We start from the raw sequence: 27,088 nt of genomic DNA on the forward strand, positions 1-27,088 counted from the left end.
AATATAATATAATATAATATAATATAATATAATATAATATAATATAATATATATTATGTTCTATAATATATATTATATTATATATTAAATAATACTATAGTATAATAAATCTTACATAGATTAACTGAAAAATTAATATAGACATTTCTATATTATAATATATAATGATATGAATTTTAAATTATATAAAATATAATGTAAGTTTTATATAAATTATATAAATTAATTCATTCATATTTATACATTTATATATAAATATATATTTTTATAGAAAAATAGAAAACTAGAAAAATATATCTTACATAAATAGATGTAATTTACATATAATTTACATATAATAGAATCTAAGTTTCTTCCAAGGCTGCAGATCAAATCCCTCAGTGTCTGTAGAGTTTTCTGTTTTTCTGATTCCCACAAATCACTATATGTGAGATGGCAAGAAAAAAAAAAACCTCTTATGACTCCAACTTGGGCTTTAAGTGTTAATTAATGGACACCTTCCAAGTCAGGATAACATTACAGTGACAATTCCCTGTCAGCAATCCCATCTGTACTAACTGATCTGGTGTTTAATGTAATAGCTTTGACCATAATGAGCTTAAATTATTGAAAAGAAATCTATAAAGCCTTTATTAATAATTAACAATGTCTTCCTGGTGTGTTATTTTAATAAAGCTCCATGACCTGTAAGATTAACAAGAAGGGGACCCAAGGGAAAAGGAAGGAGAATGGGTGATCAGATAGAAAGAAATTAGAAGCAGCTGAGAGTTAATTTCTTCTGCAGCTGCAGCAACAGGAGTTAGAACTGAAGGTTCGATAAATATAAATATAAATATAAATATAAATATAAATATAAATATAAATATAAATATAAATATAAATATAAATATAAATATAAATATAAATATAAATATAAATATAAATATAAATATGTGTAAGTATAAATACACTGATAGTTGCTCATATAACCAAATGTAAGTCCCCCCCCGACTTCACCCATGTGGTTCTTTACTGCAAATCTGAAATTTTTAGGCATGCTACCCCTCCAGTATTAGAATGCATCTTCCTTTAGTGTATTTTGTAATGTTTATATCCACTTCCAGACTGTTTACACTTCTGCCCTTCCAGGAATGAAATGAAATCACTTCATCAGCCTCACAATTTTTGTTGCAAGTTCACCTTGCAGTTTCCAAACTCTATTATTTAATTATTTTTCAGTAATGGCCGGTGGCCCTGTACTTCTGGATTAACGCATTAAATCTCAGAATCTCAGAGTTGGGCGACATCACTGAGTCTGTGAACCTTGGAAAACCAAATGTTGCTGGTCTGGCTTTCACCGCAGCCACAGTGGTGAGTTATCAGTGATGAAAAGTCTTTCCAGCAGCCCCAAATCCACTGCCAGGACCCCAGGGTCTCCCCCATCTCAGAGCGGTGCCTGAGCCTGGTTTGTTCCCAGCTGGGACCTTCAGAGGTCACAGATTCAGCTCTGATTTGGGTTTTTGGAATGCTGTTATGTCCTAGAAAATCCAGAAATGAGCAGGCTCAGATGAAGAGATGAAGAGCTCTGGGAGAGGGAGAAGGAGAAGTGGAAGGAGGAGGTTTTGGGGTGTGGGAGCAGCGCTGGTGCTGCAGGGTGGGGCTGCAATCTCCATTTGCATGGGGATGGGAAGAGGGCAGTGCCAGAACCCAGCATGTCAGAACTCTGCACATCCCTCTGTCTGTCCTGGATTGCCCAAACCCTGCCAGGGGGCTCAGAGACCCTGGCACAGAGCCCAAGACACCTGTGGGGTTTGATTATGAAAAAGTTACCAACCTTATATGAGGATCTGCAAGCCATGAAAGTCTAAGCAGAATAATATAATTATTATCAGGGGGTGAAAAATAGATTTGTTGGGGTTTTTAGAATGGGGGTTCAGGAGGCAAGATGGAGGAATCTGGGCTCATCCAGTCTTTCTCCTTCTTCTTCTTGGCCTCTATCTTCTGCTGTGATGTTGGCACTTTTGGATTGGTTTAGAGTAGAAGCTCACTGTCTGACATAGGTGATAGGTATTGGGAAGTTATGGTAAATAATGTACATGTGGTTTTTAGTATAAAAAGATAACATCAATTATCTTTTTATAATAAAAGATAGTATAAAGATTTTCTTTATATAAGAAGGCCACGATCTTCCTATACTACAAAGATAGTATAACATTTTCTTATCTATAAAATTCTTTCTCTGGCCTGCCGAGTTCCTTCAGCCTCTGTCTGACCTGCTGAACAGACCTTGGCAGGGCAGAGAAAGAATTGTATAAATAAGATACAATAAACAACCTTGAGAACGAGAACAGAAGAGTTCTGACTCCTTCTTTGACTGCCAGGCTGGGAAAAGAGACTTTAACACATCTGGGGGTCACTGTGAGCAGCAGAAACCCTGAGGGCAGAGCTGCTGCCAGGATCCTTTCCAAGCCCTTCCCAGGCAGGGTTTGACCAGGGCAGGCTCCAAAGGGAGGGCAGTGACTCAGGGCAGATATTTACACCCCTGCAGGGATGCTGGGTCAGCCTTTTCCCATGAGCTCTTCACTCCTTTGTTCACCCTCCCCTTTTCAGCAGGACTTTCCTGGGAGGTGTGTGGAGGGTTTCCCTCCCTGCTTGCACTCTCACATCTTTCTCATTCCTGGCTTTGATTTACTGAGGTTCTATTTCAGCCTGAGAAATCTCTTGCAGCAAAATCATCAGTGCTGGTGAGAGAAACACCTCAAGCCTGTTCAGGATCAGGCAAACGCAGATCAAAATTTATATTTTAGAGAAGAGGAAGCCTCCCCAGGAGCCAAGTGCTGACAGACATGGCTGGAACCAGCTGTGGGTGAGGAAAACATCAAATAATTCTCTGTAATCTGTGTCTCACCTGTGACTGTGGGTATTTGTCAGGGCAGGGAACCAGAGCTGTTCCTCGGGCTGGGGGCTGTGACAGAATTTCTGGGGCTGCTGGTGGAAAAGCTGCTTTCCTTGGGGAGCTGAGTTTTTATAGCTCATGCACCCCATCCCATTGCCCATCAGGATGCCCTTTTTCCTTGCCAGACTTTTTCTCTAGATTGGCAAATGAAGAAAATCTATTTTCCCTTGTCCCAGGGAGAAAAATGAGTGCCATTCCCCATAAGGGGAGCAGGCAGTTCAGTGCATCCTGTACCCATTCCTTGAGAACAGCCAAGCACAGAAATATTAATTTCATTTATTAATTTATTGATTTTTATTTTATAAGCAATTTCAAAATTTTATTTTTATAATTAACATTTTATTTATTAATTCATTACTTTTATTTATTTTAGGTTTTTTAAACTTTTAAAAATTATAAATTAACATTTCTATGTGGTCAATGAATTTGAGAACGGCCAAGCACAGAAATATTAATTTTATTTATTTTACAATTAATTTTTTAGAATTACTCTTTATTAATTTTATTTTATTTTTTTGTTTTAATTTTATTTAGTTTTATTTTACAATTAATTTTTTAGAATTACTCTTTATTAATTTATTACTTTTATTTATTTTAATTTGGTTTTATTTATTTTATTTATTTTTATTTTACAATTAATTTTTTAGAATTCCTCTTTATTAATTTATTACTTTTATTTATTTTAATTTGGTTTTACTTTTAAACTATAAATTAAAGTTTCTATGTGGTCAGTGAATTTGAGAACAGCCAAGCCCAGAAATATTAATTTTATTTTTATTTTATAATGAATTAAAAATATTTTTATAATTAATATTTATTAATTTATTGGGTTTTTTTAAAGCTTTTAAATTATAAATTAGAGTTTCTTTAATTTCTTTAAATTATAAATTTAATTTCTATAAATTATATATATTAAAGTGGTCAGTGAATTTAAGAGGGAACTGAGTCTCACAGCTAATATTTCTCCTGAGAGCTGCAGAGAAGGGGGAAAGCAGAGTGAATTTTCTGCCAAGCCACCAGCAGTGCATCTGTGCCAGTGTGTGCTGCCCATACCAATGCCAGCCCAGAGCTGCCCAGGGCTGGGGGAGCAGCTCATTAATTTGCTGATCACCCTGCAGCTCCCTGCAAAGCCCTGACCCTTTCTGCACCCTGCTTGGACTGCAGCACCCACGCTGCAGAATTGGCCTTTCCCTCCTTCCCTGCTCCCACAGCAGCTGAAATGTGGGAAAGGAGGAGCTGGGGTGGGGAAAAACACACCTGGGTAAACACACACAGGGCATTGCTTTAACTCTCCACAATTTTAGAGGATTATAACAAATAATTATTTGCTACAATAATTATTGCTGTGTCTCCCTCTTTCCCTGCTCCCACAGCAGCTGAAATGTGGGAAAGGAGGAGCTGGGGGTGGGTAAAGCACACCTGGGTGAAGACAGACCTGGGTAAAGACAGGGCATTCCTTTAAATCTCCACAATTTTAGAGGGTTTTAATAAATAATTATTTGCTACAATGATTATTGCTGTATTTCCCTCTTTCCTTGCTCCCACAGCAGCTGAAATGTGGGAGTGGAGGAGCTGGGGTGGGTAAAGCACACCTGGGTAAAGACAGAACTGGGTAAAGACAGGGCATTCTTTTAAATCTCTACAATTTTAGAGGGTTTTAACAAATAATTATTTGCTACAATGATTATTGCTGTGTTTCCCTCTTTCCTTGCTCCCACAGCAGCTGAAATGTGGGAAAGGAGGAGCTGGGGGTGGGTAAAGCACACCTGGGTGAAGACAGACCTGGGTAAAGACAGGGCATTCCTTTAAATCTCCACAATTTTAGAGGGTTTTAATAAATAATTATTTGCTACAATGATTATTGCTGTGTCTCCCTCTTTCCCTGCTCCCACAGCAGCTGAAATGTGGGAGTGGAGAAGCTGGGGTGGGTAAAGCACACCTGGGTGAAGACAGACCTGGGTAAAGACAGACCTGGGTAAAGACAGGGCATTGCTTTAACTCTCCACAATTTTAGAGGATTATAACAAATAATTATTTGCTACAATAATTATTGCTGTGTTTCTCCCCTCAGCCAGGGATCACTGCTGCAGGGGAAGGGTCACTGCTGAGCTGCAGGGGGCTGGGGCTGCTGCACAACCACAGGCAGCAGGAACCACAGGTCAGGCTCAGCTGCAATTTCAAACCACCACCCTGGGCTTGTTCACAACCTTGGTATTAACCAGCACAGTCAAAAAGGAGGGGGAAATTTTATCTGGCTCTTGCACGTGGCTGTCTTTCCCAAGGATGTCCTCTGTGCCCCCCTTCCCACCTTTCTGTGGGGATAAATCACGGGCCAAGGGTCTGTTCATGCAACACAGGCAAGAGCAGGGAGGAGGTTCTGCTCATGAAGTCATCTGCTAGAAAAAAAAAAAACCCCATTTTTAATTACCTGCATTAATATTCAGGTCCTGAAGTGCTCAGCATTTGTATTTATTGGCTTGGAGAAATGAAAGAAGCTTTGCAGAGCATGGCTGCTGACAGGCTGCTCCCCTGAGGCCCTTGCTGAGGGAAGCATTTGCTGTTTTTGCATACATACATTCATTTTAATTGATTACAATGGGTTGATTGATTCAATGCAATGAGGTGATTCATTGACAGCTGCAGAAATCAGCTAGGTCAGAATGAACACATGGGAAAGACAGGTGGCTCACCCTCAGTTTGTTTTCACCTTACATCAGGGGCTCTTTGTCATTTCTCACACTGGGCGTTTGAGCACCTGGCTGGAACAGGGCACTGACGTGACAGAGGAAAGGATTTTGTGGCAGAGGCCACTGAAAGCCAAAGCAGGGCCATTGCCAGGTGCCCCAGTGTCTCCTCTGAGGCTTCTCAGATCCACAGGGAACTCAGCACTGTGTGACTGGAGAAGTGCAGATGGCTCCAGGACAGCCCCATCCCCTCCCCTGCTCCTCTGGAAGCATTCCTTGGCTTCAGCTGCTTGGAAATCATTTCATTTCATTTAAATCTTACACCAGGTGGAGATCACCAGCAAAGTTCACAGATAACACTTTACAGAAACAGAGTTTCCACAGATTTAGTCACCTCCAAAGAGCAGCAGCAGCACCATGGGTGTCATTCCTGCAGACAATCAGGTACCTGACCTGATGTAGAGAATCTTTGCATCAATATCTGGAGACAACCTCACAAAGCAAACCAGTTTTGCTTGGCCTTTCCCTTGCCTCCAACAGGGAGTGTTTAGCCCTTGCCTCCAGCTGCCCTTTGAAATGCAGATTATCAAACAGCCAGGCCAGCATGGGCTGCAGAGATAAGAGCAGCAGGCTGGGCTGAGCCTGGGAGCTCTGCAATTGTCACCCAGGAGGGAACAGCAGCTCAGCAAACGCTTCCAGCTCTCACAATGCCAGCAGCAATGCTTGATCAGCCTACCTGCACCTGGCAGCTGCAGGAGAGTTGATAACACTTTCACTCCTCAGGCTGATAGCAACTGCAGCTCTGATTGCATCTCTGAAATTCTCATTTACATTTTTTACCTTCTCCACTTCCTTCCCCATTTCAGGAGGTTGGGCTAAGGTGTTTTTTCACTTATGCCTCAATGCAGACTGAGGGGCTGGTTCATATAAAAGCTAAACAAGTAGGTAAATATTTGCCAAAATAATTTTATTTCTTCTGTGCATTCAAATATTTATAAACATACTTTCTGTAACTTTCCAAGACAGCAGCATCTTATCACAAAACAATTTTATGAACTTAGCTACATTCTTTTTTGCTTTTTAAACAAGCAGTTCTGCTCCCAAAGTACAAAATTAGATATGAAATTGAATTGCTTGGCAACAGAAACAAGCAAGATATTTTCTTTCATAAAAAGCCAATTTCTCTGCAGCCTCATTTTGCAAGCAGGGACTATTAGAAGCAGATATTTTTGGCCTTATCATGGGTCACCAGGATACTAAAATGCATCTATTCATTATCCTTTCACAGTGCCACATACACTTAGAAATCAGCCTGACAGCACTGGTACTAAATTTTAAGCTTGGTTTCAATCCTTCCTTTCTTTTTGGATTCAATCATTGCATTTCTGGGGCCCATACCTGTGTTTCTGGTTAGGTTTCTGGCACTGTGATGCACAACAGGAAAGCTGTTTGTAGGGTTTTCAACACAACCATAATCAATCAATGGCCAAGGCTGGTGCATTAATAATCACAAAACAGCATTCAGTGTTTGTATTTAGGCAGAATGAAAATATGGAGGTTATTCCAGAGGGCAGGTATGTTTTAATGGAAACCCTGAGCCCAATATTCCTCTTTTGAGGAAATGACTGTCCCCAAGTATTTACACAGAAACTGGCTGCAGTGGCAAACAATATATCACATTTCTCTGAGGAGGCCACACACTACATTCTCTAACTTTTAAAACGGGTTTAACATTTACAATCTCACAGCCCTTTAAGCTAATACAAAGCTTTAAAGAACAGTGGGTAATTGCACCTTCTAGAGGGTAATATTTTAGTAGTTTTATGATTATTAAGAGCTGCTGTTCACCCTCAGGACACGAGGTAAGCTCTCAGCTCCTGGCACTGGTAGCAAGCCACGCTGTCCAGGACCCACTCCCGAGTTACCAGGGCAACGTTGCTCTGCTGCTGGATTGCTGCAAGACAAAGACACAGAAATAAATGATGCAGCTGTTAGCAAGAGCTCCAAACAAGCTGAAGGTGAGGCCACTGATGGCTTTCAGAATAAGCTGTTTGCTTTTTTAAAAGCTTGCTATAAAAGCAGAGATGTGGCAGTGCCTTTCAAGGCAGGTAATGCTGGGCGCCAAGAGCAGAGCTGGAAGCAGTGAACACCACAACATAAACACTAAAAATAAAGAATGGAGTTGTTATCTTTTCATTTAGGATCTCAGTGACAGAGCTTTGGTTCCTGTCTGCCCAGACACACTGAGTGTGTGACAAGCAATGAGTCTCATTAAGAGAGGCAACAGAAAATTACTGAAGTGTTCTCAGACTGTTCCTCCTCATTCCAGGATCTTTTTCTTTTCTCTTTTTTACAGTGCCATGGAAACAGCTGGGTTTTCTACATCATCATCCTGCTCCACTGTTTTGTTGGACCTCAGTGTAGCCTAACTAGCTCCCATTCCTCCCAGAACCCCACTTGCACTTTCAAAGCCTCATGGCTTCTCCTAAGCAGTTTGCTTAAAGGAAAAAAAAAATGCAAACTACATCTATTAAGGCTTTTTAACATGACCTTTTCAGACCAAGGGAATCTTGTTCCATCTGAGGCTCTCTCCTAAATCTTACTGGTGCTCCAAGGACACCCTACCCTACCTTTTAAAAACTACTAAATTAGAAAAGTTTCTGTAAAGCTGATGATACAGAGGACAACTGAGGCAGCAGCTGCCAGAGCAGCTCTTAAAACTATTGCTGCTCCTTGAAACAATATTCTTTGCCCTTCTAGATTTTTATTACAAGACCTACTTCCACATCCATGCAGTAGAACTTTGATTTTTCTACAACCCTTTGATATTTAGCTATTAAAAGGACAGGTGATAAAGACACTTGATGTGTACCAGAAAGCAGCTCAAAAAAAATGTTGCTTTACCTCCATAATCCATGTTTTCTTCCCAAGCATCTGGCTGCACAACCACAACTGCAGTAGAACTCTAGGATTTTAAGATAAAGAATAAAAATGCTGTTGTTGTCTGTTCTTATATATTTATATATTTATTTATAGAGAGCATTAACTAATTTCAGAGAGGAATTTAAGTAGAGGGAGGAAGACATTAGTTCCCAAGATTCTTCTGTAATTTCTCCCCAGAAATTCTGTGACTACACTCAGTCACTAAAAGGCTTTTGGAGCTGGAAAGGGAAGGCTCAGTGCTAATTTCAGGACAAATTAGTGATGTGGCCAACACCAATCATGTCTCTGCTACAAAGGAGCCTGTCTTGAGTGCAGGCTGGCCAGGCCTGGAGCCAAGGGGCACTGCCAGGCTGTGCTGACAGCTCTGGGAACTGTGGGAGGGTAAAAACTCCTCAGCACTTACTGCTGTGGCTGTGAACTGGTCAGGCTGCTTCACCACAGAGGCACCACACAGCTCCACCATCCACTCCAGATGCTCTGAAGAAATCAGATGAAATCAGTTCAGTCACTGTGGAATTTGCAGATAACCCCGAGGAGGGGAGAGATGAGAATCTGACTCCATGTTCTTAGAAGGCTAAACATGATATTACATATTATACTATATTAATTATAGCATTATATAATTGTAGTATTATATTACATATAATTTGATATTAAATATTATACTACACATTATATAGTATATTAAATATTATGCTACACATTATATATTTTATTAAATGTTATATAATAGATTATATATTAAATATTATATATCATATAACATATTAAACATTATATATTATATAATATAGTATATATAAGGCAATATAATATAATAATCATATTATACTATATTATATTATATTATACTATATACTGTATTATACTATATTATACTATACTACTATATTATACTATAAATATAATAAAATATACTATAGTATAATATACTATAATATACTATACAATAATATAATAATATTTATTATGTATATTACTATATATTATTAATATTATATATTACAATAACATTAGATATTATTTTACATTATAATATAATATAATATAATATAATATAATATAATATAATATAATATAATATAATATAATATAATATAATATAATATAATATAATATAATATATAATATAATATAATATATAATATAATATAATATAATATAATATAATATAATATAATATAATATAATATAATATAATATAGTATAGTATATTATAGAATGCTATATTAAACTATACTAAATAGGGAAAGGATAAAGACAGGAAGCTACAAAGAATGATAGTGAAAATTCATGACTCCTTCCAGAGTCCTGACACAGCCTGACAGTGATTGGTCATTAAATAAAAACAATTCATATGAAACCAATCAAACAATCTCCAAATCACATTCCAAAGCAGTAAAACACAGGAGAAGCAATCAGATAATTATTGTTTTTATTTTTCTCTGAGGCTTCTCAGCTTCCCAGGAGGAGAAATCCTGGCAAAGGCATTTTTCAGAAAATGTGACAGTGACAAGCCACTTCAGTGTTTTCTATCACATTGAAGCTGACACTATTCCCTAAGTGTTTGTTCCAGTTCACAAACCACTATCATCTGAAGGAGATGTGAGCAGAAAACAAAATCTTTTCACTTCAAAACCTGCTAGGGAACATCAACTCCCCCCCTCCCTCACCCCCCAGACAGGTCTGCACAAAACCAAACCCTGAAAAAAATCACAATTTATTTCCTTTTCTCATAAGGATGCAAGAGGTGAAATGGAAATTAAAAATGAGAAGTCTGAACTGTGATTATCTCTCATTAAGAGAAGTAGCCAAAGTACGTAATTTGCACCAATTTGTTGAATTGGTAGTGAAGAAGATTAAATCTCTCAAGTATAAGAGTCAAAATTGAGGATCACTGCAGCAGGTGAAAGCACTGCATCCTTTGCAGCAATTACTGTAAATGTCAAGGAATGTGAGCATATTTCATCCAGTCAAAAATGAAGTTATACTGGATAATATAACTTGGATAAATCTGAAAGTATCTGCTGAATAAGCCATAAAAAATGGGAAGTCAAGTGCAAATATTTGAAGTAGAAAAAGAATTAAATTTTCAAAAACTTGTAACATAGTTCATTAAATTTCAAAAATAAAAAATGAAGCTATTCTGAACAGCTTTTTCTTTTTATATTAACTTCTAGCTTTGTTAAAGGGTTTCACTTTTAACACTGGCTCCTATAGACAGGAGGCTACAGCAGAGATGTGTCAGCTGCTAAGACAAGGATACTTAGGAACTGTTTACTGAGACAGAAGAAAAAATGCTCAAATATGAGAGATCAAGAGCATCAAAAACAATTACCAGACAGCATGACATTAATGCTTTTCCTAGATAATTTAGAGATAAACTAGAGATAAAAGCCTTAGTTTGAAATGCAGCAGAATTGCCAGGGGTTGTCTGAGGACATCCAAATAGATGAGAACAAAATTTCCACTCTATTTGGAGACAGAACTGGATAAAATTGTTTATCTACACCTTACCCTATGTAGGTATTTTTAGATTTACAGAGGAGAAGAGGTAAAAATTATGCAGAAATGTACAATTCTGGTGAAGGCACAGTGTCCCTCCAAATATTTTTTATGTTGACCATTCATCCAATGACACACCTGTAGTCATGTCAGTGAAGGGTCCACAGCAGCAGATCTCAAAGTTTTTAAAGATCTGAAAAGCAAGGAACATGTTAGAATTCACAGGGGGTTTTTAAAGAGCAATGCTTTATATGCTGTTTTTTTAAATTTATTTGCTGTTTTCATTGCACTTGCAGGGCTTGCTATCAAATTGTGACTATTCCACAAAGCTTTTTGTAACCTACCAACCAAAAGAATTTAAGAATAAAACTAAAAGAATATATTAAAGACCACTAACCCTCTGTTATAAAAAGACAACATTTACTCCAAGCTTATAAAAAGACAACATTCACTTCCTACAGAATATCTGCTCTGCTGCTGACAGAGCTCACCCTTCATGGATAAAAATGATTAATTTGTACAGCTCTATGTACAGAGAGACTGGGAGAAGTTCCAGAGGCTCAGCCAGGACAGAATTTGATCCCTGATGTGCTTTGTACCTTTTCAGTCAGGGCCTGTCTGGCCCTCTTGGGACCTTGATGGTTCCTCCCATTGATTACATCTCCTCTGACTTCAAAGTTCTCCTGGAACACAGCAAAAGCAAGGAATCAGAAGTGAAGAGACTGAGAACACTTTCCTGTCAGAGTTCTGCTTCAAAACAGGAAGGTGTCAGATTTCAGAACTGAAAATCCATGAGTGTGTTCACAATATGAATTAAAAGGCTTTGCAAGGGAAATGCTGGAGTATGAAACCCCTGCAGCATCAGGCAATTTTTAAATAAACAAATTTTACTCAAACTGTATAGTAATCTAGCAAACTAAATAAAAGAAGCAGCACACTCCAAGACTGTAATTGTCTTATCAGTAAAGTCTTACTTGATAGAAATTATCTGTATATAACATTATTTCCTAAAGCAAAAGATCTATTATTTGCTTAATGCTATAATCTATTAATATCAGTAGGAACATGTATAAAAATATGTCTATAACATGTTAAAAATAATAGGAACTCATTGTGTCTTCAACACCAAAGAATGCACAGGGCCTAAGTGTGGATTTGGTAAAACTAGAAACCCAGGTTTCAGAGCTAAAATTCCATATTAAATATTTAGACAGTATCTATCTGTACAATACAAATAAACTCATAAGTCCAGAACCCCAGGTTTTAGAGATAAAATTCCATATTAAATATTTAGACAATATCTGTCTATACAACACAAATAAATTCCTAAGTCCATCATGTAACAGCATTTCTTAACCATTTGACATTTCCCTCAAGATAAAAGACCTTACCTCATCCAGTACTCTTCCTGCTTTAAAAGACTGAATTATCCCTAAATAAAAAGATCAGAAGAAGAAAAGTCATTTTATCTAGGAAAATGGTTCTTCCACTATCAGTACTCTGACTTCATTGCTACATTAAATTGAAGGTATTTGTACTAAAGGAATACAGTGTAACACTAAATATTTAAAGAATGTTTTTACCATTTAGAAATAATACTAATTTTACACTAATTGATGCCATGGATCACAAAGATTTAAATTAAGAAGGACAAAAGGCTTTTGCCACAGTGGGGAGCAGAAACAGTAAGAGTAAGTAATTCACAAGACGAAGAAGCTTGATATTGCTGCTCGTATTTCTTAATTTTAATTTCTTTTAAAGTATTTAGAAGAAACACTGCAAAACATCAGATGGCAAGGCATGAAGAGATCCTTTTTCTTTAGTGCAACAAGTGAAGACTGCATTCCTGGCAGAAGGGCAAAGATCTCCAGCAGCAGGGATACCTACACTGATAACCAACCACCCATTTTCCTCCTGCAATGCCCAGGAAATACTTCAGGGTCCGTTCACACACCAGCTCCTCATCTGCAGGAGAAACAACAGTAAAACCTCTTTTAGTTCTGCCAAACAACAGTAAAACCTCTTTTAGTTCTGCCAAACAACAGTAAAACCTCTTTTAGTTTTGCCAAACAACAGTAAAACCTCTTTTAGTTCTGCCAAACAACAGTAAAACCTCTTTTAGTTCTGCCATTACCAGAAAAACACAGCTCAGGGTATCTGTCTGTAAAAACAAACACTTTTTGCTAAGTGCAAAGAGTACAAAGGTTCAAATGTTGATGATGTTACTAAACTGAAGGAAATGAGCAGAAATTAATCACATGTACCAATTGTGAGCCCTTTAAAAAATTATTCAATAAAGATAAGAGGCAAGAAAAAGGAGGATTTCTTTGGGAACTATCTTTGTTTCTTTGTGGTTGGTTCTGAGCTACTTCACACCAGTGTGCTGTCAACACCTGAACATTAAGAGCAAACAGCTGAAGAAACAAATAGCAAGCAATGTTAACTTGGAATTACACAAGGGAAAAATGCCCTCACACTTTTCCTCTGAAACAGAATGAGAAAACTCACAGGCTTAAACAAAAACTTGCAGTAGAGAAAACAATCAATACCTTTTCCTCAAACTTATTAAATTTATTGCTGACCTGTCTGCTTGGTGTTTAAACTGAAGGTAAAATTCTATATTTTCTGTCAATAGAGGATTTGGTCCCCCAGCTCCCAACAAACCTGTTTTCATTATGACATGGGTTGTTCCTTCAGTAATGTGATTAGATAAAGTGCTCTGAGTTTTCTTCACAAACTTCTGGACCACCAACTGAAAAGTTGTTAAGAAAATAAAAGTTAGCAACAGTTTTAACACCCTCAACAGCCCCACTTTTTAGGAGCATAATGTAAATAGGATAGTTACTTTAAAGTAACAGTTTTATGTGCTGGCACACAGAAAGTACATTTAGTTTTGGCACCATTCAACAGACTAAAGTAATGCAGAGCTCTTGGTGTGTGTTTTATAACCCCAAAGCCAAATCCTTCTGGAAACTGAGTGCACAAACAGGTTTATTAGCAACTCAGAATTCCTATTTACAGAATGCTCCCTTTGGATCAGAAATTGGGTGAAGCTGCATAATCTGGGAACACTGACTGGGCCAAACACCCACAGCCCCTCCCCAGCCCCAAGGCTTTGCAATCCTGTGTTTTTCCCCCCCAGACATCAGGAATTGTTGAAAAAATTCAAATTTCACTAAGTTTAACAGGGCCATTCCAGGCAGCATCCTCACAGCTTTAGGAGTGATCAAGTTTGGCTGCAATTCCTGCAAGATTACTTTTATTACACTTAGAGATCTCTCTATTGAGGATTATAGTGCTCATCAGCAATTATTAACTAGTAATCTCCAAATTCTGAACTCTACTTACATGCTCACTGTGATTTAGACCTGAGACCACAATTGACATCTCTTTCCTCTTGGTCCCCACTGGATTTGGAGCATTTTCTTTCCCAGCTGAATTGTGCAGAACAGGTACAGGAAAACATTCACTTTTTTTTAATTTGTGTCCTGGGCCAGAGCTTTTCTCAGTTCTCTGAGCCACAACAGGCCCAGCTGTGGCTTCTGCAGTTTGAGGGATAAAAAGCATTGCAGAGGAGGAAGAATTATCTGAACTCTGGGTCACATTCCCAAAAAGATCTGATGAGACAGATGCACTGTTTTGTCCAGTCCCACAATTCTGCTCCTCTGCATTTTCTGAAGGAAACAAGAAATTACTCCTTGAGAAAACTAAAACTGGATTTTTCTTGTAGTCATGGTAGAAGGTTGTTGCTCTTTTAGTTTTAAATTCTGCAGTTATTTCCTCTCTTTTTGTGTTATTACTTTTTTGTGTTTATTAATATTAATTCCTTCTGTGTTTATTACTTCATCTTTGCCTCCAACATTATTTTTTCCTGATCTATAGGTAAACACTAAAATACCTGGTATATTGAGTAGCATATTTGTCAAGTTGTCTGAATTTAGAAGTGAGACAGAAAAACTCTTTATTACTGTCAAAAAGCTGTCACACCCCATTTGATGGGCAGCCATACAGCTGGGCTACCAAAGTAGCAACACCTTTTTAAAATGATCAGGAATATATAAATTAAAATAATAGATTTACAGGAAAAAATTGTATCTTGCTGATATATAAAAACTTGAAAAGAACAGGAGAAAACCACCAGAAATGAAAAATTCTCTTCAGTGTTACCTGTTTCAAGCTGGCCCTGCCTGTGTTCCTGCACTGCCTCCTGCACAGGTTTTGTCTTTTCAGAGGGGATTTTGTTCTGTAGAGCACTGTCACACTCAGGGCCTTTCTCCAGATCTGATCTCTTCCTTAAAGAGGATTTAGAAGCTGAAAGCAGCAATTCTGGGGACCTTGAGAGAGAGAAACTGATTTTAATACCTTTTCACTCTTTTAAGCATCAGAAAAATGCAGCAGCAGTGAAATTATTGTAATTTCCTAGAAGCTCAGGGATACTTAAGTTTTTTTTTTTTTTAATAAAAATTTAGAAATAAACATAAAAAACCCCCAAAACTCCAAACAAAATAAATGACCTGGTTTTTTCTGGTCTTGTTTGCTCCATTTCAGATGCTCCTTCAGTACTGGAATGGGGCAGCTCCCTCTGAACAGGTAAAACTTCACAGTTCTGGCTCCCATTCTGCTTTAGCACTGCTTCAAGTGCAGCCATTTCTTGCTGAAGTTTTTTCAGGCTATTTTGCATTGCATTCTTTTGCTGCAAAGGAGAACAAGAATGCCAACATAAGCAAACTCAGGGGTCATTTCTTTAACAAACACTTGAAAATTAGAAACAGCAAGATGGTTTTGAATTAAGTTTTTGTCACATGTTGAAAAGGTGACAGTGGTGCTTTTAGTGTAACAAATAGTGCACACATCCAAAATCAGGAGCAAACCCACCCAAGCAACCACACACTCTGCCAGTCATGTTATTTCAGTTTAGATGCCTCAGAGTTTAATCAATCAGAAAACACCACAATTCCTGCACAAATTTATTTGAAAGTAATTTTGTCCAAACTCCATTAGTAGCTCAATCCATGATGTTCATTATTAAATTCTAAATTGAGTCTTCATTTTCCACAGTTACTTAAAGCTCCAAAGATCATTTAAAGGACTAAACCATTTCATAATATTCTTCCTTATGTTCCTCCTCAAAAATTACACGATCAAAACCATGCCATAGGCAGCACAAGAATAGCTCAAAGGGTTTCAAAGGACCTTTATAAAAACCCAAACCCTTTAGATGATGAAGCAATTTGCACAGAATATTCCATTTGTAGCTCCAGCACTGGCACCATGTGGAGCCTGTTTGTTACTGAACCCATAAAAACTCCCAAGCAAACAGAAAACCCAAAACCATCCCCACAAACCCAAATCCCACACCCTCAGTGTCATTAACCCATCCAGTCTGGGCACATCTCCATCCATGAAGCTACAGGAGGAGCAGTGTCCTGCCAGCTTCACATTTCAGTGATGCTGTAAACAGGAGAAGCACCCACAAAGCACAAAAATTAAATTAAATTTTTTTGGATGTACATAAAGCCCATAGGGCTGAAAATGCTGGAGAGAGAGTTGGCATTAGACCACAGGACAAAGAAAACCCACAAAGCAAAACAAAAACCCCAAGCCCCTAACCCTCAACTGAACCCCCAGCCCAAATTCCCCAATACATCCATAAAGCACAAAAATTAAATTCAATTTTTTTTTGGATGTACATAAAGCCCATAGGGCTGAAAATGCTGGAGAGTGAGTTGGCATAAAACTTATCTTAAAGTCACACAGGACAAGGAAAAACCCCAAAGCAAAACAAGGAACCTCAAGCCCCTAACCCTCAACTGAACCTCCAGAACAAATCCCCCAATAAACCCATAGAGCACAAAAATTAAATTCAGTTTTTGAACATACAGAAAGGCCATAGGGAGAGAGAGAGTTGGCATAAGACTTATCTTGAAGTCACACAGGACAAAGGAAAACCCCAAAGCAAAACCCCAAGCCCTAACCCTCAGCTGAACCCAAGCCCAAATTCCCCAATACACCCCTAAAGCACAAAAATTAAATTCACTTTTTTTTCTACATAAATAAAGCCCATAGGGCTGAAAATGCTGAAGAGAGAGTTGGCATAAAACTTATCTTAAAGTCACACAGGACAAGGAAAAACCCTAAGCCCCTAACCCTCATCTGAACCCCAAGACCAAATCACCCAATACATCGATAGAGCACAAAAATTAAATTCACTTTTTTTGGACTTACATAAAGCCCATAGGGCTGAAAATGCTGAAGAGAGAGTTGGCATAAAACTTATCTTAAAGTCACACAGGACAAAGGAAAACCCCCAAAGCAAAACAAGAAACCCCCAAGCCCCTAACCCTCAATTTGATTTCTCTACTTTATCAGAACCCCCAGCCCAAATCATAAATCACCCAATACATAAAGTCAGGCCACAGGATTTTAACAGCAGACAAAAAATTCACTGCCAGACACACCTTTCATCAGACACTGCCTGCTGGGACTTGTACCTATAATATCTAATATGGAATTATTTGATTTAATCTTTACACAAAGAAGAAAAGTCTCTGATTTTAAATATCATGTTGTAATAAATCTACTTCTTATCACCAAATTCTTATATATTCTTATCATTAAAGTTTTTAAATATGGGGAGGTGACATTTGCAGCACTGGCCAAGTGTGGAGATGCATTAATTAGCATCTCCCATAATTAAGTTCTGCAACCAATAACACATAATAAGCTGTGGCCATTGCAGTGTAAGGTCACCAGGGGAGGAAAAGCTGGACAAATAATGGCACAGAAGCAGCTCTGCAGATCCTCATTAATTATGCTTTTGGAAGCAATTTAGTGATCAAGAATTATGATGAAAGGAATTTTCCACTGCATTGACCTCACAGCCTGCTTATCTCCTGGAATGCAGGCTGCTCCTTCACTCAGGGAAGGAACCACTCACCTGTGTGGTGAGGATCTCACCCTGAGAGAATGCTCCACAGGAATCTTCTACAATGCTTACTTCACTGTCAGATCCAGATCCTTCACCTTGAAGAAAGTAGAAAAAAAAAAACCTCCTGAGTTAAAGAAAAAACTCCACCAAACAACAACAAACCAACATTATCCATAATTTCTTAGCATGTGGAAGTTTTAGAGAACTAAAAATTGTAACACTAAAGTGACAAGTTTTGAAAATGTTGAAGTTAGGACAGATTTCTTTTAAGTGAATATTTCAAAGAATACCATGTCACAAACATGACAAAGTAAACAGAATTCAGTGTTTCAACAGAATTCTCTTTCAACAGGGATGGAAGAGCCCTAAACATTTACAAAGGCCATAAAAAAGGCAAAATATTCACTACAAGATTCTACAGCCAATTTCAACAAACATTTCATGTGGGGAAAAAGTTGGATAGGCTGGGAAATTTGGCTGACAATGGAGGTATCCCATTGCAGTAAGAGAACCAGCAATTCCCTCAAACAGGAATTCCCATCAGTCAGTCTGTTCATTTGTGCTCTGAACAAAGAGCACTGGAAGAACATAATTTTTACGATATAAACCACTGAGGGGTTTTTGTTTTAGACTGATATATTCTTCTAGAAGAGTTCTGTTCTTAATACAGAACAAAGTTTCCATGCACACACCAAAAACCTTGATGTAAGTACATTATAAACAAAGCTGCAGAGAGAAAAATCTTGGTTTGTACCTAGGTTTGCTCCCATGTCTGGATCTTCTTGGCTTTGATCTTTTGTTTCCTTCAGCCCTCCACCAGAATTCTCAGAAGTTTCTTTACTGTCATTTACATTGCTCATTTGTTTGGACACCTGAGCTTGGGGTAAATGTTTGTTCAGTTCTTGTGCTCCATTAAGTGACTCCTCAGACATGTTGGACTGGGAAGAAAATAAGTTGACAGAGCATTCCGACTCCTGGCTTGGAGAAGCACACACATGACCTAGGGAAGCTTCTGGCACTTTCTGCACAGCATTGCCATCATTACTGACACTGGGGCTCCCTGGACACTCTGCCACGGCAGACTCCACCTCAGGTGCCATTTGTTTATCAGTCTGCAAAGGTGTGCTTGCTGATTTGCCGAAGATCAACGTCCTGAAGCAGGGTAACTCCTCATCCTCACAGGACTCTTCATCTGAAGACGGCAATTTCTGCACTCGCCTTCGAAATTTTCGAGGACCTCGAGGTCTTGGTTTGGAATCTGAATTTCTGCTCTGCAGTTCTGCACTGTCACTTTTCACAAACACTGCAGATTGCTCCTTCCTATCAGGGTCACACAAGCTGGTGTTCTCCTCAATGTCAGTATCAGAGCACAGCAAGGCATTAGGGGTTTCAGACAAACCTGTAAGGCCACAATTCTCCCCAAGAGGTTCTTCCAGAGCCTCTGCAGCTGAACACTCAGGCATTGCTGTGCTAACAGTTTGGGCTGCTTCTTCTTCATTCCCCTTTACACATTTTCTTTCTCTTTTGCTACTTCTTGTCCTATTGAGTTCAGCAGGGCTTTGCTGGCAAGTTGCAGAAGAAATCGTTGATGTGGATTGAAACTGCAGAATTGGTTCTGTGCAATCAACCACTTCAGGCTTTCCTGCCTGATTGCTTTCTGAACTGAAGCTGTTTGCCTGGCCTGTGTGTAAATCATTTTGGCTGGACTCGTGCTCCTCTGTGTTACTCTGATCACTCTGGCTTCCATCACTTTCAATGGGATTTTGTCCCAAATCACTTTCTGTCCCTGTCTCATCTGACACTGGCTTTTCACTGCCCTGCTCTTCTTGCAGCAATCCATTTTTGTGCTCAGCCTGAGCAGTCCCTGCTCCTGCTGGTGTCAGAGTCCCTTCCTCTGCAGCCTGTGAAATGTCATCCCTACTGACAGCAAAGCAAGGCACAGGATCAACACGTGCAGACTCACAGGTCTTAAGCTTCTCTTTCTCTTCATCTTTCTCAGAAACCCTGCTCAAGTTTTGATCAGTTCTCTCCTCTTGCAAGCTTTCTGGTTGTAATTGTTTGCTAGCTTTATTTTCTACCTGAGCAGCACATGATAGATTGAAGGTTTCAGAAGGTTTCATGGCACGAGTCTGAAAAAGGCTGAAGGAGGAGCGCTTGGAATGCCTGAATATGTTCCTCAGATATTGTGTGTCCAGGTCACTGTCTTCAGCTTCCTTTGCCCATTCCAAAACATTTTTAGCCATTGGCAACTTTTCAGCTTTGAAGTCCCCTGGAGCATTTTGTGAATCATGCCCACATTGTGGGGGAGAAGCAGGAGGTGATTCAGTCACCTCCTCAGTCTGGGGAGAAGCAGTTTGCCCAGCACACACTGAAGGAACTTGTAGGAGGAGGGGACTACCAAGTATTCTACTGTCTTGAGAACTTGTATCAGGCACAGTGGAACCACAGTTTGAAGGCAGACATGAAGGACTGAACAGACTCTTTCCAGTTCCTGCAGTGTCAGATAAATTCTTTCGATTAACCTGCACTTCATTTGCTTGCAGATCACCTCCCTCCAAATGAGTGACTGGCCTGGAACTCAACTCATCCTGAGGCTCACTCAGCTCTTTGCACTCAGCAGAGTGAGCTGCCACACTCCTCTGCTCTCCAGAGACAGACTTTCCATGATCACTGCTATTTCTCTTTTTACTCTTTTTTACTCTTTTTCTTGTCTCTTTTGTCATTTCCTCAGAGAGTAACTGCAGCCTCCTGCTGCGCCTCACCGGGTTTTGCTCAGGCTCAGCTTTCCTGGGCTCTCCACTGCTGGGGTAGCTGTCAATCTGTGGCTCAGCTGGGTCAGGGAAATCAGAGTCTCTGTCCACCACCAACTGCAGAGCACACATGGTTCTGCTAGAATGCCTGCATCTTTTTGCTGCAGAACTTCTCTTTTTGGTGCTTTTCTGGTCACAGTTATACATTTCTGGCTCCCCATCACAGTGCTTGGCAGGCACCTTCTCAGTAGCTTTCTTCCATGTGGACTCTCCTCCCTCCTCAGGTTCTGCCAATGTATTATTTGCTCTATTCTGAGAGAGGTGACTCTCATTAACAGCAACACTTTCATCACAGCTTTTCTCTTCAGCCTCTCCAAGGCCCCCATTGACATTTTGAGGGCCCCCATCTGCCTTTTCTGTGTCTTTTTTCTTGATGAAATCCTCAGGTTGCAGGCAGGCACTCTTCCTCTTTCGTTTGAGTCTGTCTTTGCTGGAATCCTTCAGGCACTGAGCAGCAGCCACATCTTCCTTTTGTCTAGCAGGCAAAATGTCTCTCAAGGTAGAAGGGGGGTTTGATTTCCTCCCTTTCTTGTATGTTCTGCCAAATATTTTGTCTTTAATGTCTTCTGCTGTTTGTTTTGACCACCTCTTTTTTCCTTCCACTGCTGCAGCTCCCATGGAATCTGCCATAGGGTCAGTCCTTCCTGAAATACAGGACTCTTTATCTGACAAACACAGATCTCCCTCACCTGAGACATCAGCTGACGCAGCAGATTCATCCACTGAAGAACCAGAAGACAAAATCTCATTGCTTTTTGAAAACCATTCGTTGACTTTCTGAATGCTCTGCTTCAGTCTCTTCTTGGAGACTTTATTCAGGGTGGCAGAGTGAAGGGGCTCTGCCTGAGGAAGTTCTTTGTCCTGGGAAGATTCATTCTCAGGCTCATATCCCTCTGCAGCTTCCACACTTTGTGCATCAGTATCCATTTCCCTGCTTTTATCCAGCCTGTTCTCTGAGCCATCTTCTAAATCAGACTCTTGGTGCTCACTGCTGTGCTGGCTTTGCTGTTCCTCCATTTCTTCTGTGTTCTTGGAGAATGCTGTGTCCTCATTCAGGGTGGGACTGGCATCCTCTGCTCTGTCACACTGCTCTGGGAGCAGCTCCACAGCAAAAACATCCAAAGGAGAATTCTGGCATCCAGTCACATTCACTTGGTCAGGTTTGGCACATTCAGTGATGCTCTGAGTGCTCTTCTTGCTCAAACATTCCTTTGAGAAATCCCCTGCACCTGTTAGATTTATAGGGAGAATAAATTATTAACCTCTATTTTACACACACAAGCACAAGAACAAGCTTAATGGCTACTTTGTTTTAAAAGAACTGCTCTTGTTTCCCCCCTAACCTGCACAAATTTCCCTCTAGAGAAAGGCAGAAAGATCACATTACATGTTCTAAATTTTTACATCAATTACTAGCCAGTGCTTTTTCATCTGTAATATGACTCACATAGAATAGATTAAGTTTTGTATTTTTGCTTCCTTTCTGTTCCTGTGTATACAAACATCCACATTTTGTATCTAGGCTACAGGAACAGTCTTGCATTAGCTGTAGGCATTAACAGAACTTCATTATACAAGACTGCAAACAATTTTGTATAAAAAATCATGTGAAATAAAAATGTTAACTTGTGGTCTATTTCAGGCTTAATCACCTTTGCCACCAAAACAACACACCTGTGATATCTGGCAGTGTTATTTCTTTGGCACCCAGCTTGTCAGGCTGTGCATTACAAGAATTTTCATTCCCTTTCTCAGCACTCTCAAGCTCTTCCAGCCTTGCTTGAGAAGAAATCTGAACAGCTCCTTTGTTTTCAAACCTGTTGGGAAAGGACATTTACTTTCATTACAGATTAAACCATAACAGACAGAATAGAAGATGATAATTATTTTCCCTTTTTGCTCTCTGAAATAATTTCTGGAGAAGCCAAGCTGCACAATTGAAACTCTTCAGAGTTGCAGGCCATTTCCGTAAAAGATTTTTTGTGCAATCCTGAATTTAGTATTTACTTTTTAAAGCACAGTGCCTGCTTTTCTATGGAAGATCAATGTCCACAACAAAGCATTTAGAAATAAGTTTTAAAGCATGAAATATGGCAAACTGCTGGAATTCAGCTCCCCATTCCACCCTAATGCCCTCAAAGTTGAAAACCATTTGTCTGCTTAAGAATTATATCAGTCCTATGCTAAGAAACCAGAACACAGGAAATGAGAATATTGAACTACTGTCTGTAGAAAATATGAATTCCTTAATCACCTTTACTTACCCAGTTTTGGTTGCCTGTTTAAAAAACTCTTCAGATGATTCAGAGCCTGAAAACAAATAATCTGTTACTCTGGTTGGAATGATTCAGAGAAGGATGACTTGCCAGTATTTTACCTAATTTTAATGATTTCCATGTAAAACTACTTGCATGGCTCCAGCATCAAACTGTGTTTAAATACAGTGACTGGTAAGTTAATCACCTAAAAGTTACTTTCTAATTTCTAAATTTGTATACAAAACAGCTACAAGTATTTAGAATTTTGAGCTGGAAGTCAGAGAAATACATTGAAATGTCTCTCACAGATCCTTTGATCCTGGCAGATGCAATAAGGAAAAAAGTGAGGAAACAAACTCAATTCCTTCCTTGAAGGAACAGCATAGAAAATAAGGCATGCATGGCATTTGTCCTTTTTTTTCATTGCAGTCAACACCAGATAAAGTAAAATTCTGAAAAGCTAGGATAGATAGCAGAAAGATATTAATATCTCAAATAGATTTCATCCTCATCTCAAGCACTTAGTGACAAGGCTTAGTATTCTTCAGAAAGCAGTGGCTACCTTTAGGTGTAATTTTTTGCATATCTGCAAATACCTTCTCTGGACTGTGCACACCAAGGTTTAAGGGTTCACTACAGTAGCATTATTTGCCATGATAGAATTATGTAAAAAACCCTTTTGATTTGCCAACTTGGCATTGTCCATAATTTGTCTCTTTGTTGTTATTTTGTTAAGTAGAAATTAGTGTTTGTAAAGACTTTGAACACAATCACCTTTCATTACTTTGCAAGCATTGTACAAAGGATCAATTAGTGTGGATTTAGAACAGATCTTACCAAACTCTATGTAAGTACCCTTTTGAGAACCAGATTTCTGGGGTTTGCTTCTTGGGCGACACATTTTGGCATCTGTAAGCTGAATATTCACACTAGCTTCCTGCTGACAGGAAAACAAAGAGGAATAGTTATTTACAACAGTGGGATATTAAAAATAAATTCACAGCTATTTAAATCTTAACAGGGAGCTGGTATAAGTACTTAATTCATATGCATTGGTAGCTTCTGTGAACAATAGAATTAATTTATAGTGTTGACAGCAGTAATGAAATGTGTCAATAGAAACAATGAATCATGCATTTAACAGATCAAATCATTACCAGCTTGATCTTACATTCTGTATTGTCTAATATTCTATTCTGCATTAAGCAGATGAAAACACAAACACCATGCCATGGACAGTCACAGAGCAAACACCCCAAGCTGGGTAATGCCCTGTGAATTCTAAGATATAGTGGTGATCTTGCCCCTAAAAAGGTAAAAACCCTTTTACCAAAAAGGTAAAAACCCTCAACAGCCTCATGGAGCAAGCAGATGGAACAAGTTTTCAATCCTGGTTTCAGGAACAGACTGTATTATGGCAATATTGTGTGTCAGTTCAGGTTATTTTGTGCAAACATCTTTCTCAAGTAGGTTAGGAAAACAAAAACATACAGATGTCCTTGTGCAGATTACTCAGATCAAACAACAATCTGAGATCAACCCAAAATCTCCTACTTCATTCTTTTATGTATATACACCTTCCAAATACATTTTTAAACAATCCACACAAATAAAATGGGAAAAAGCAGTTACCAAGGTGAGGTTTTCTTGTCCATTTCCTTTGGCACTTTTCCTCCTGTTTCTGAAGCCCTTGCTTTGGATGACAGAACTTTCTTTACACAGGGACTCAGCAGCAGTGGCTTCCGTGGATGTTTTAGGAAAGTGATGACTCTTTAAAACTAAATCATGTCATTAGGTAAAAAAAAAAAAATATATATATTTTTACACTGAGTATGACTCATGATATATGAATGAAATAGATTTTTTTAGACTCTGTGCACTTACAGAATATACAGCTAAAATATGTTTATCCAAAAAGAAAATTTGTTGAATTACTAGTCTGATTATTCTTTCTGAGCACTCTTCAAGTAATAATGAAGATCTTGATCCTCCAAACTAATTTTCTCAACCAATTTTGGTTATATAGATATTCTACCAAGACCTAATTCTAGTTATTTTAGAACAGGATACCTTATAAATGATCATGATATGTCAAAACCTTATTTAAAAAAAACCTGGGGACATAAATTCCCAACACTTACACTTCACTCCAGTGTCAAGCTCAAAAGCATGGATAGTTTCCAACAGTCCTTCAATGAGTTGCTTAAATCTGGAATTTTCTTTCAGACTTCTGAAATAACATCAGCACTTCAGTTATTTTAAGACAAAAGAACAGACAAAGCTATTTTAAGACAAAAGAACAGGCTAACTATAAATATTTCTAGAATTTTGGCTGAACCAGAAAAGGGGTAAAGCTTCAAAGTGGAAGATGAGACAAGAAGAAATTGTTGCCATGGAATAACAAAGAATCATTAGTATAGGAATTGAAATGATCACAAAAGTGAGCATATAATTTTCTCATATAGGTTTAGTGGAGAGAAATCAGGATTAAACACCAATCTAGCACAGACACTTGTTGAGAGAGGTGTGTTCACCTGGAAAAAGCTCACATTGATGTAAGATACTAAATTTACTCCTTTAGGAATGGGCAGCTAACTAAAAAAAAAACCCTTTCCTTCTGTATTTCAGAAGAAAAATAAATATAAATAAATATAAAATAAAAATATATTATGGTAATAATTAAATAAATAAATATATTATGCTAATATATTTTAAGACTACTGTTGATCTTTCCTCAGAGCTCAAACACCTCATCTCCAGCCCCTCACAAAGATGATTTCCTCACCTCTTGGTAACTTCAGTCTTACACAGAGGACACTCCACCACACCTTTCTTCTTTTTGTTGATAAGTTTGAACATGCAGAATCTAGAAAGGAAGAACACTTATGATGGCAACAAGAGAAGGATATAATTGTCCCTAAAAGTGACTGTACACATTCACCACTCAGTGAATTGAGGATGCATTCCTGTTTTGAGGTTCCAGTGAGTTAATTAATCCCCTCTGATGCATTTTAAATTTGCATTTCTCTCTTCTACAGAACTGACTTTTCCCCCCCCCCAAGTAGCTACAGATGAAGTTACCAAAACAAAGCACACATACATGATTAGCACTGAAGAAACTTAATTAAAATTGGTATAAATGGAATTAAAAATGAAAAACCCCAAACCATTATGTGTGGAAATTAAAAACTGCATTGCACTTGCAATATGCATACACACCTGCAGAATATGTGATCACATTTTGTTGAAACAGGCTCTTGCACCACATCCAGGCTACAAAGAGGGAAACAAAAACAAGAGCACAGAGCTTATAGACTTCAACCAGAACCTTTGCTACTTCAGCATCTGTTTGCATTAAAGAAATGCAAGATATTAAATGCAACATTAAGGAACTACAGACCTCATTTACCTCTCAGAGACAAGGGACAAAAACTCACCCACCTTTACAAACAATCCTCTAATCCAATCAGATGTATTTTCCCCCTCACTGAATAAAGGACTGACACATTCAGGTTTTAAGAGAAAAGCAAAATATAGAACATAAGAGCAAAATGTAAGTTTTTTCTTGCACTTTCTCATTTGAGCCTTACAAAACATAAATATGCTTAGTTTTAAGCGCAAATCTCTTTGCTTTCTGGTAAGCCATAGAACTGACAAAGCATTTGCAAAGAAACGAGAATAAAAAAACACATCTCCAAAAAATTAACTATGCAGATATTATTCCCTGACATACCATATTGGGCACTCCAAGTTCTTCTGCATCGCTGACAGCACATTTTGTACTTGTCCAACAGTAATCACTGAGAAGTCCATCCTTCACATCCAAAAATAGTCTACAGGAATAAAAACCACATTATCAGCTTTGTTTCTGCAAAAAATTCTGTTGCCTCCCACAGCTATGCTGGCTTCCCCATGGCTCTGCTCGAACTGAAGAATAGTATCACATTATTTTTACTTAACACTTTACAGAGGGGTACAGAGGGGTTCTTACTCTGAACGTTTGCAGCTAAAACCCCTCGAGCTTT

General features: G+C 38.4%; 1 protein-coding gene across 2 annotated transcripts; it reads right to left on the minus strand.

The window, feature by feature from the left end:
- Positions 1-6,603: 6,603 nt before the first annotated feature.
- Positions 6,604-26,886, minus strand: BRCA1 (BRCA1 DNA repair associated). 2 transcript variants are annotated; one of them, XM_058041942.1, is made up of 21 exons: positions 26,797-26,886; positions 26,283-26,336; positions 25,849-25,929; positions 25,205-25,293; positions 24,696-24,841; positions 23,901-24,003; positions 23,070-23,115; positions 22,480-22,622; positions 18,750-22,034; positions 18,005-18,090; positions 15,582-15,760; positions 15,235-15,401; positions 14,416-14,741; positions 13,732-13,819; positions 12,955-13,032; positions 12,459-12,499; positions 11,667-11,750; positions 11,206-11,260; positions 8,966-9,039; positions 8,524-8,584; positions 6,604-7,573 (listed from the first exon to the last, which is right to left on the minus strand). In XM_058041942.1, exons 1-21 carry the CDS (start codon positions 26,874-26,876, stop codon positions 7,470-7,472), a joined length of 5,370 nt encoding a protein of 1,789 aa, XP_057897925.1. In that variant the 5' UTR covers positions 26,877-26,886; the 3' UTR covers positions 6,604-7,469. The 2 variants fall into 2 exon arrangements, with proteins under 2 accessions (XP_057897925.1, XP_057897924.1); XM_058041941.1 differs by having other exon boundaries at positions 23,901-24,000; positions 26,797-26,885.
- Positions 26,887-27,088: the final 202 nt, after the last annotated feature.

This window comes from Melospiza georgiana, chromosome 28, assembly GCF_028018845.1.
Source record: "Melospiza georgiana isolate bMelGeo1 chromosome 28, bMelGeo1.pri, whole genome shotgun sequence".
Classification (NCBI taxonomy): domain Eukaryota; kingdom Metazoa; phylum Chordata; class Aves; order Passeriformes; family Passerellidae; genus Melospiza; species Melospiza georgiana.